Source organism: Lycium barbarum, chromosome 6 (genome assembly GCF_019175385.1).
Source record: "Lycium barbarum isolate Lr01 chromosome 6, ASM1917538v2, whole genome shotgun sequence".
NCBI classification, from domain to species: Eukaryota; Viridiplantae; Streptophyta; class Magnoliopsida; order Solanales; family Solanaceae; genus Lycium; species Lycium barbarum.
The window spans coordinates 102,646,362-102,658,032 of NC_083342.1; the positions used below are offsets into that span (position 1 = coordinate 102,646,362).

An 11,671-nucleotide genomic window follows, 5' to 3' on the forward strand; every position below is an offset into this window, starting at 1 on the left:
TGTTTTTATTTTTACATTAACGATTTAACAGACTTTTCTGTGTTGGGAAAGTCATAACTTTTTAGTCTTTATAATATGAAATTAAAGGTTCAACTATATATTTTTGAGTTCATAAATAGTTTGTTTCCCTCACTCGACAACTTTAGGACAAGTGACATATGTTGAACCAATTCCATCTCAACTTCGTATTTATCAAGAGGAAATTGCCTTTCTACTTTGTCAGTTAGACGAGAAATTAATCATATACACTTTACTTAAACACAGTCATCAATGATAAAAAAAATATACTTATAAACAACAGATATCTTGCATTAGCTAATTTGGATAAACAACGAATATAGATAAGTTTTTTTTTGAAATGTGAAGCCTTAGCAGAAGTCAAATTTTTAAAAGCAAAAGATGGCAATTAGAGTATAGTACTTCATGAACTAATAACAACACAAGATAATAGTTGTATATTTTTTTTTAAAAACAACATTAGACAATAGTTATTGACTAGACAGATATAGGGTATGTGGTAACCAAACCCTCTAAGATGAGTGAATCAAGCATAACATGACCTGCATTTAACACAAGAAACTCATGATATTTCCAACCCAATAACACTAACCAAGCAAAGAATTATTAGCAGAGCAATTGACGTTTGCTTGAAGAATGCCCCAGCGACATCAAGACTAATAAATATTCCATGCACATTCATAATAAGCTATTCTGATGCGTGGAAGTTGAACTTGAAACTAGTTACGAAAGCAAGGAAGTTCAGAACTTTGAGAAATGAAGCCCAAGTCATAAATCCTTAGCCAACGCATATTCACTGAGGATTACGTGATCCCAAGTGATTTAATAAACATGAGTTGTTACAGCATTTTAGACGGTAAGTAATGTGATGCTAGATCAATAGCCCAAGGTTTACGCGGTTTACTTAGCTATTGGCTGTAGCACCTGTTGGTCCAGGTAAGCATTTTGCTTTCAACTTAAGAAAGTATATTGCTAGCTGTTTGATATTCAGGAGGACTTCTTTTCCCTCTTCTTTCCTACCAATAGACCTCCCAATGCAAGTATCTAACGGGAGAGGGATATACCTCTTTCCATTTCTCATGGTTGCAAAGCACGTCTGACTTATGGTGTACAAATTGACAAATCAAATGACATTATTCCGGATTCAAAGATATCAAGTATTTTGGGATTAAGAAATCATATCAGAAAATTCCTACTACCAAAAGATGAAAATCAAGAAGTAAGTAGCACAATGGAACAAGTATGATGTCTTATAGGTTCAAAAGATTACTAGCCACTTGAAAGCAAAGTACTTGGAGATTTGAGCTCTGCTACATGTTCATGTCATCCATACAAACATAATATGTTTAAAAAGGAGCTACAAGTTTGAGGTGCATAATTTTTCACAGAAGAAGCTCATGTATGATCGAAGCAATAATTAAAGGGTTAATGTCTCTCAATAATAAAGCCATTTGCATTTAATCCTGACATGAACAAACAAAATAGATCTCTAAACAATACAAACCAAATATATAGACACAACATAAAATAGAAAGTTAATCTTTAGTAATAGAAAATCAATCTTTAGTACACAAACAGAAGATAACCACTATAATCATAATTTAGACAATACATACCCATAATATAATAGAAAGTCGAATCTTTTAATACAGAGTTTGCATCCACCTGAGGTAAACTAAGAAAACTGCAGACGTATCTTGCAGAAAATAAAATTGAGTAAACATGGCTTCAAATACTTGTAGTTAACCTACAACTTCCAACAATTACAAGAGCAGTTTTAATCAATTTGTATTGGGTTGTCATTGTTTGCACCTGCCACACCTTTAGGCACCAATTCAGATGGGAAATCACCTCTGAGAATCTGAACCCTGAAATGGATTTTGCTGGCACTGCACTCTGAAAGTTCAAACACAAGTCCATCCCCTTCCTTCAAATTATTATCATCTACAAATTTTCTCCACTCACCGCTAAATTTGTGGTTAGATTTTCCACCGTAAAACATATCCCACTTCTTTCGACCACAAGTTAGGACTACAGGTGCTCCATCAGAAGGAAGCTCGTCGGCCATTTTTTTGGGTACATACTGTCAACATTCAAAGAAATTTAGTGTCAAAACCCACATTTCAACTCGAACTTATGTATGCGTATAAATTATCATCATATATCATCATCACATATTAAAAGTCGGAAGCTTCTACATTCAAGGTTAATTTACTATTTTGCCCCTACACTAAATCAAGATCTCATTAAATAATCATATTTTATTTACATAAAGGCAATTAGAAGTCCAACATATGCACTTTAATTGCATAGTTATGGCATTGAAAATATCCTTAATTACTAATTAATGCCAACGTTGTGCACTTATAAAAAAGCTTCTCTTTCTTACTCCAAAACTCTGAAGAAATAGGGGAGTTGCAATGAACTCAAGATAGATTATAGGCCAAATTCATTTACACAGTGAAAAGTCTATACGAAAGTCATACTCTTTATTATTTAATATGCAAGAAAATTATAAGCATCCCAGAATATGGAAAAATTAGATTACTATAAGGAGTTATAATTTGGTGTATATCATGTTAAACGACGCTTTGACAACATTGACATTTGTTGCGAAGAAGCTTAATGAACTTGTTCCATATCGTCATAGTTTTGATATTTCACGTGTTAAAGAGCCCGTTTGGATTGGCTTACAGCTTAAAGCTGTTTGCAGCTTATAAGCTGAAAAAAATAAGTTGGGGTAGTCCAACTTATTTTTTTTGGCTTATAAGCTGTTTTCAGCTTATAAGCTGCTTTAGATAAACTAAGTCAAATGGGTCCAATTATTTTTTTTGAGCTTATTTTAAGCATAAAATGACTTTAAGCTGGCCAGCCAAACACTCAAAAAAGCTGAAAACAGCTTATAAGCCAACTTATAAGCCAATCCAAACGGGCTCAAAGTTCCATCTTCTTTATTTAGGCTTGCGACACTGGCGCTTGTCTTTTCAAGTTGTCTCATCAATGAAATCTTAAGGTCATAAATGATCAAAATTTTGCTAAAACCAACGTGAATATAAAATCAACCTATTATGCTATTCTATCTGCGGTCTTAAAGCAAATACATAACTTATGTATACAAAACACAATAGGGCATCCGAGGACTTCTGCAATAAAAGGTTTCTTCTTTTATTTAATTACTAAATATGACATATTTACACTTTTTTATTTAATTTTTATTTTGCAATTCAAATGCAATTTTAGTAATAGTATTTATGTAATTTTAAAAAAAATCATACTCATTAACAGGGGACACGCGCACAGAGCGCGTACAACACACAGCGTCTAGATCTTGAACTCGCCATCACAAAGAATCATTTTTTATCAAAATTTAACAAAGGGGGTGGTTTATAGAAAGAGGAGGAAAAACGAGAGTTACAAATATGTAGGGGGGATTGACACTGCTCCTTGGGAGAATCATATCAACAAAGGGTTTTCCGGAAAGCGGCCAGTATTCTCCATTGTCGATTTCTTCAATTCCAGTGATTTCAGTCTCGAATTGTTTCATGGTAGAGTGATCTTTGTGGTTTGAAACAGGTACAGAAGAAGATGGTCTGCTCTGAAAAATCAAAGAAGCATGCAAGCTTTAAAATATATAGAGGGATCAAAATAAAAAAGTAGAAAAGAGAATTTGTTAGGAATCATGGGAATGTACCTCTATTGAACCAGATAATTGGAGTTCTTACGCCGCTTAGAGAGAGTGCATAAACCCCTAATTGCCAAAATATAATACTTTTGTGTGTGTGTGTGTGGGGGGGGGGGGGGGGGGGGGGTTGTTTAAAAATAACTCAATTATAACCGGGCCTGGGGGTCGAGAAGGGGAGGGGTGGTCCAGTGGTTGGGGTGGGGTAGGGGGTTTGCGTGGGGGTGAGGGTTGGAAATTGTGATGTAATCGAGGACGTGCAATTACACGCTCAACTTCTCTAGGGAATGTGAAAATTACACTATGTATTGCCAAGTGACTATCCAAATATATATTTCTTTTGAAACTTTATCTCTTATGTTTAAAATTTGTGAGAACACTTGCTGAAAATAATTTCATATTTTATTAATTTTTTCCTATTTGTTAGTACAAATAATGATAAATACAAAAATGTATTATAAACTCATACATACGTTTTTGTAATTTTAAAAATTGAATTCATCACATTTTTCATTTTATTCACATGAGTAGGAAGACATTGGCTGCTCCTTACTATATTAGTTGTCAATTTATAATTATTAATATTTTTTTTATAATATATATTTTAAAATACCTAGAATAAAGAAATTTTATAATCCATATTTTATGTGTACATATATTTTCACACATTGAACTTTATTCACATGTCCATCCAATATTTTGTTAGTTTTATTTTAAAATAAAAATATCTAATTAATATTTATTTACACTTGTACAACCCAACACGACACGTGATATTATATTATAATTACATTATGGCAGATAAGTCTATATAATTATAATATCTATCGTCTATGCTTTTATGTAGGGGTATTCATGGGTCGGTTTTAGGTTAAAACCAAAATCAAACCATTCTAGTCGGTTTTTAAAATTCTTAAAACCAAATCAAACCAAATATAATACTTATCCATCGGTTTGGTCCGGTTTGAATCGATTCTTCGGTTTTGAAGAAAACTAACGTTATTTCCCTCTTTCATGTTTTTTTTTTCCCTACAATTAGGAGAGAATTTTCTATCCTTTTCCAACCTATAATTTGTTAGTACCTTTTTACTGTGGTAGCTATAATATTCTTGGATTATGTTAAAAATGTCTTAGGATTTATAAGTTTTAATTAAGTGAATAGAGTTTATAAAAAATACATAAAACAAATATAGGTAAGTTTCATAGTTGTTTATGTTTGAACAAACGAGTTTAAGTTTATGGATTTGTTTTTAGAAATGTGCTTTAAGGTATAAGATTCTTAAGCCTATTACAGATAAATATATTTTTTATTGAAAAAAGTATAACAATTATTTAAAAGTATTTATAAAAAGTAATATATTGTATATATACAATCATAAAATTTACCGGTTTGATTCGGTTGTTCTTTTGTTTGCTTTTAGTAAACCCAAAATCAAACCAAATATGATTGATTTTTTAAAATTTAAAACCAAACCAAACTCAACTCAAATAAATATCAGTTTATTTAATCGACTTGGTTCGGTGTTCGATTTGAATCGATTTTTAACCAAACCGTGAACACCCCTACTGAGTTTTATGTGTGTGTAAAGGGTTTTTGATGATGTTTCTGTTGATTAATTGTATATATATGTGTATGTGTTTTGTTTTTATTTTTACATTAACGATTTAACAAACTTTTCTGTGTTTTTTAGTCTTTACAATATAAAATTAAAGGTTCAATATGTCTTTTTTGAGTTCATAAATAGTTTGTTTCCTTAACTAATAACTTTGGGACAAGTGACATATATCTCAACTTCGTATTTATTAAGAGTAGAGGACTTCATGAACTTTAACAACACAAGACAATAGTTATACTTGTCAAAAACTAAAAACATAAGACAATAGTTGTTGACTAGACAGATACAGGGTAAGTGGTAACCAAACCCTCTAAGATAGAGTGAATCGAAGCATAAAATGACCTGCAGTTAACACAAGAAAGTCATGACATTTCCATCTCAATAACACTAACCAAGCAAAGAATTATTAGCAGAACAGTTGACAGTGCCTTGAAGAATGGCCCAGTCACATCAAGAATAAAGAAGAATCCATGCATATTTACAATAAGCTATTCAGATGCAGAGAACTTGAAGTTGATACTAACTTGAAGTTGATACTAGTTACGAAAGCAAGAAAGTTTCAGAACATCATGAGAAATGTATCGCAAGTCATAAATTCTCAGCCAGCACATACTCACTAAGCCAACAAGGATCTATGTGATCCCAAGTGACGTAACAAACATGACTGCCTACAATGTTTTAGATGGTCATTAGTGTAATGCTAGATCAGTAGGCCAATGTTTACGGTTATCTTTCTGATGTCACAATCACTATTGTTACTTGCACCAAAACTGAAGAACCAACACAATTTATAATCCGTTTGGATGGGCTTATGCTTTTGACTTGTAAGCCAAAGTCATAAGTTAGAAATTCTAGCTTATGGTTTTTGACTTAAAAACACGTGCTTAAAAACACTTTTTCATTTTACCCAAACACTACGTTACTCCAGCTTTTGGCTATAACACCTGCCGGACAAATTAGCATTTTGCTTTCAATTTCTGCCCTGCTTCAACACTTTCTCTACTTGAGAAGTATGAAAAGAAGCAAACTCTAAAAATATGCGTCCTGGATCTTTAATAAGAAAATGCCAAAGATATACCCTACCCTTACAGCACCTCAGAATGGAAATTGATGGGAAAATGCCACGATAAATGTTACTCCTTGGAAGATGTTTAATATCAACAATTAGTAGTGATCTTCAAAGGCACTGATTCAACGTTGACTCAGGAATATCGGGGTCGCAAAGAAATAATCCTAATTACTGTAAGATGACAGATAACAAACTAGTCTAATACTGTACTTCTTTTTGGACCACTTGATCAAGGTAGTGAAATTTCATAAACTCTGCATCACGATTAACCTCAACGATAGTACCTGCCTTAAATAACCACACAACCAAGCTAAAGACAGATCAACAACAAGCATCAGTTACTGGCTTATACTATATATATTCATTGAATTAACCAAATAAACTTTTCCACTTAACAGAGGGCAATTATTCATTCCAGAGCCATATGATGCTACAGGCCGTAAAATGTATATCTTTTTATTAGTATTAGAGGCAGAAATATATTAGAGACACATTAATTGTTTAAACATATGGCTGGTTATTTGATTTTCAAAAGGGACTGATTTTCCTACCAATCGATCTCCCAAGTAACAACCGGAGAGGGATATACCTCTTCTTGCTGTTTCTCATTGTTGCAAAGCACGTCTTACTAAATGCTCTACTTTTTTGACAAATCAAATGACATTATTCCGGGTTCAAAGATATCAAGTCATTTTGGGGGTTAAAGAAATCATATCAGAAAATTCCTACTACCAAAAGGTGACAAGCAAAAAGGAAGTAGCATAATAGAATAAGTATTAACCTCTTAGAGGTCTGAAAGAACACCAGCCACTTGAAAGCAAACACTTGGAGATTGAAATCTGCTACATGTCCATGTCATCCAAAGGAACATAATATGTTTAAAGAGCAGCTACAGGTTTAAGGAACATAATTTTTCACAGAAGAAGTTCAAGTATGATCGAAAGTAATAACTAAAGGGTTGATGTTTCTTAACAATAAAGCCATTTGCATTTAATCCTGACAAGAGAAAACAAAATAGATCTCTAAACAATACAAACCAAATGCGAATTAATGTAGATCATATGACTTGCTATTAGTGAATCACTGACATCATGACATTCATCCATCAAGAAATAGTTTTTCCCGCTGTTTTGATTGCTAAAGCACCTGCCGCAGATGTTAGATCTTAGGTACAAGTTCGCGTCGTATTTGCTCCGTAACATAACATACAAAGACCTAGTAACAGAAACATAAATATCTATGCTCACTCAAATAAAAAATAAACTATTATACATGCTAAGTTGCTAACTTTGCCGTAGTATTCACAAAGGCATCCATGTCTAATGTAGAGGCATCCACGTGCATACTGTTTCAAAAAATAAGAAACCCAACAAGACTAGTTGTAACCTAATACACAAATTCAAGCACGCATTATGTCCTTTTGACATTGGTAATGACCTGACCCTACAATAATCATTGGAAAAACGTAAGTTGGATGATTTTGAAATTGAACAGCAAGATATCCACCTAAACTCAATCAAAATCGATGGGAACATAATAACTGGAGTTTCAGAGCAAGACTCAAGTATAAGCCACTACAGAAACCACAGAAACCAAAAGGCAGGTAAGAGAAAAAACGATGCATACAATGAAACTCCTGGAATTGATAAAATTTTTGTTTTGAAGTAAGAAAATTCAATATGCCACTGATCAAAAGTGTCTGAGTCTTACAGAAACAACCATCTTCCTATTCCTTCTTTTCCGCTACCTCTTTCTTTGGCTTTTTAGCCGTTGCCTGTGAGTACAGGAAAGTTCCAAATATGGCAATAGCAGAGCCAAGTGCATTTAGAGGCCTGACTGGATTCCTGAATACCAACACAGTGGCGACAATCACGACCACCCTCTTCATAGTGTTGCCAACCGAAAACGTCAGGGGACTAATATCATCCAGTGCTTGGTAAGAAGATTGGTTATAGAGATGGTAGAAAATCCCAGATACGAGAACCCATAGATAAAATGTGTTAGGATTTCCTATAGTTGCAAGAGCTTTGTGATAACCTGCCACCCATTGAGAACCTTCCACAAACACTGCTACTGGAGCTAGATATAGAAATGAGATTATGGTTATCCAGCCATACAGATTCAAACCATCCACTTCCTTAAAATTCTGTAAACTCCTTTTCGAAAAAATGTTGCGAAGAACGAACCCAACATTACTTATCATAGCACCAGACAAGCCCCCCAAATTGAAAGACACTTCAGTAACAGCAGCCAAAGAGCAACCAAACACAATAGGAAGAATTGAAAGCCAAACAGTCAGAGGATATGTATCACCAAGGAATGATGAAAACACAACAGAGAAAACAGGTTCTGCAGACTTAATAACATGAGTGAAAGAAACAGCAACCTTTGAGAATGAAACACAAGCTGAAATATGGCCTATTGTGTGAAACAAAGCAGGTCCAAGAAGGGCAATAATGAATGATTTGTTGATTTTTGGGCAAGGTTGAAGCTTAAAAGACCATAAAACTAACATCCAAACAGAACCACAGAAAAGCTGGAAAGAAGCAAGAAGCCATGGATAAGGAAAGATGTTCAATACCTTCTTGTTATATATGTTAAACACAATGTTCTGAAAGTACCAAAGACCAAAAATGAGTGCTAGTTTCATATTCACTTTTGGCTTTGAAGCTTCAATAATCTCCCCATCTGGGCTAACTTCATCCGGGGTTCCAGAGGCTGCTTTAAGGATCTGAGTTGTATTTCTTGAAGAAAACTCAGATGGGTGTTTCAAGATTTTGGAAAAATCCAATCTTGAATGAGAGATCTGAGAACCAAGATTTGCAGAACACTTAAAAGGGTGGCCATGGCCATTTTGAATCGAGGGTTTGGTGAATGGCAAATTTCTCAACTTTTGGTTTCTGGTAACAAGATTTGGAGTGGCGCGGGATTTGGAGAGAGTGACATTACTGGATGGAAGAAGATTTAAAGTGAGCATCTTTGAATGAATGAACAAACAAGATTCTTGAACACAAAAATGCAGAAACTTTAAAGCAAATAAAGATATTTGAGAAACAAAGGTAGCCACCTACCGCAACCTCGGGACACTGACTCTGACTCTTGTGTTTGAACAAAAGCAGATTCACAGTTTATTCCGTGAAGTGAACTTCTTATATTTTCTTCTTCTTTTTTCCTTTTTAGTATCAGTCCAACAATTTAACAATAGGCTCATAACAATTTACCAATAGGCTCATTCTGTCCCAATTAGGGGTGCACAAGGTAAACCGACAAACCGCACCAAACTGATAAATCGAATTAAATCGAGAAAAGAATCCGACTAGTGGTTTGGTTTGACTTGGTTTGGTGTTGAAAAAAAAAACCCGACCATAATTGGTTTGGTTTGGTTTTAACTAAAAAAAGTCAAACCGAACCAAACCAACCCGACATTACATGTATTCAATTTTTAAAATATTTTATACATAAAAATATTTATTTGTAATGTAATTTATAAATATTTCTTAAATTGTTTCGTAGTTTTTTATCTATTATCATATTATTCAAGCTTGAACTTAAAATTTTGAACGTCAATAAGTTTTATATCCTATGGATGTTAGTAACTCAAATAAAGTTCAAACCAAAACCAACTCAACACTAATGCTAACAAAAGAAATTCAATTTACCATTAGGAATGACAATAATGTTGGATATCTATTCTTTAGTTTTGTATAATTGATTTAGAGAGTGAAAATACATAACTTAAGTTTTTTTCCTCTATCATGTAATTAATACTTATTTGTCGTACTTATTTTAGCATGACTTAATATTTTTAGATTATGGTCATTTTCTTTATGGCTTGTTAATTAGCAATATTTATTTTAACCGATTTTATTATCTTTTGTTAAATATTTTAATACAATGTCATCACTCTTCTTACATTTTGTGTTATTTTCTTAAGAAACACCTTAATTATATAATTGTACCTTACTAGGACTAAAGAAATATTTGAAGTAAAAGTTATATGTTTTGTATCAAGACTATTCCGGAAAAAAAACCCGAGAAAACCGAATAACCCGAAAAAACCCGAGGTTAAAAAACCCGAATTTTATTGGTTTGGTTTGGTGTATAAATTTAAAAACCCGACGCAATTGGTTTGGTTTGGTGTTTAAAAAATCTGAACCAACCCGGTCCATGTACACCCCTAGTCCCAATGTGTCTGCCCTTCTTATTTTGGGCAATTGGCGCGAATGCCCTCTTTTGGGCTGGTCTTTACATTTTGCCCCTCAAAATGGTGGTCTTTAATTATTGACCTTTTGAGCAAAAGCAATATAGTAAAAAGACGTTACTATCCCTAACCGTTACATATAAAACACAAAAATTGTTACTCTCAAATCCTTCCCTTCTTTCATATCGTTAACCCGGCCCAACTTCGTTCCCAATTTTTCACATTATTCAAATCGTTGTTTCAAGCCAGATTTCTCAATTGATTTTGCTGCTACAACATCAGTAAAAGGTACAAATCTTAATTCAACTCAATTTAACTATTTTATTAAGTTTAGATTGTTAATATTTGAAAAAGATCATCTTCTACGACCTGATTATTAAGAAACAGATGACATACAGCTCAGATTGAACATTGTGCATGATAAAATTAATCAGCAAAATAGAATTGATTGGATTTAATGCTTTGTTCTGATTTTAATTACTTTATACCTTAAATAAATTAGTATACAATGCTTATTTACTTGAAATTGTAATTATAGTAAATTCAATTTAAATCAGGCAATGCTTATCGATTTAAACTTGAATTAAGGCAAACTGTGTGCAAATTTAGAACAAGTATGCCGGAGGAGACAAAAGTTCAATTTACAAAAGAGTAGAGTATGCCGTTAACGGCAATGTTCTGAACCAATTTCATAACAAGTATGCCGGAGAAGGCAAAAGTTCTGGTTTATATAGAAGTATAAATTAGTCCAGTTGCGTCAATCCTCTAATTGGAATAACTATTGCAGGAATTTGATTTAAATTGGATGAAGGTAGAGGAGATTTTCATTTTTTTTATTTTTTTTAGTTACTGCATTATCATCAGCAAAACAAAAAATGCTTATGCTGGAGGAGGCAAAACTTCAATTTACAAAAGAGTAGAGTATGCCATTAACGGCAACTTCAAAAGTCATTACCACAATGCATTACCAAAAACGTAAAAGGAAAAAAAGAAAAGAGAAAACCCTATTCAAATAAAATACAGACACAAACAATTGAAGGAAATAACTTATCAACAAGTAATAAAATAGTAACTAATAACTTACAAAT

The 11,671-nt window shown here is 33.2% G+C and overlaps 2 protein-coding genes across 2 annotated transcripts; both read right to left on the reverse strand.

The window, feature by feature from the left end:
* Window positions 1-1,559: 1,559 nt before the first annotated feature.
* Window positions 1,560-3,802, reverse strand: LOC132645114 (B3 domain-containing protein Os04g0386900-like). The gene is made up of 3 exons (XM_060361897.1): window positions 3,710-3,802; window positions 3,434-3,613; window positions 1,560-2,101 (listed from the first exon to the last, which is right to left on the reverse strand). The coding sequence occupies exons 2-3, from the start codon at window positions 3,560-3,562 to the stop codon at window positions 1,796-1,798; spliced, it is 435 nt and encodes a 144-aa protein (XP_060217880.1). The 5' UTR covers window positions 3,563-3,613; window positions 3,710-3,802; the 3' UTR covers window positions 1,560-1,795.
* A 4,203-nt stretch (window positions 3,803-8,005) lies between these two features.
* Window positions 8,006-9,541, reverse strand: LOC132645115 (xylulose 5-phosphate/phosphate translocator, chloroplastic). Its single transcript, XM_060361898.1, has one exon. The coding sequence runs from the start codon at window positions 9,357-9,359 to the stop codon at window positions 8,109-8,111; it is 1,251 nt and encodes a 416-aa protein (XP_060217881.1). The 5' UTR covers window positions 9,360-9,541; the 3' UTR covers window positions 8,006-8,108.
* Window positions 9,542-11,671: the final 2,130 nt, after the last annotated feature.

Coding starts and splice junctions, on each gene's coding strand:
- LOC132645114 (XM_060361897.1), bottom strand. CDS start 3,562: ATGAAACAATTCGAGACTGAAATCACTGGAATTGAAGAAATCGACAAT. Junction 2,102..3,433: donor TCAATCCCCCCTACATATTT/GTAACTCTCGTT, acceptor GAATGTTGACAG/TATGTACCCAAAAAAATGGC.
- LOC132645115 (XM_060361898.1), bottom strand. CDS start 9,359: ATGCTCACTTTAAATCTTCTTCCATCCAGTAATGTCACTCTCTCCAAA.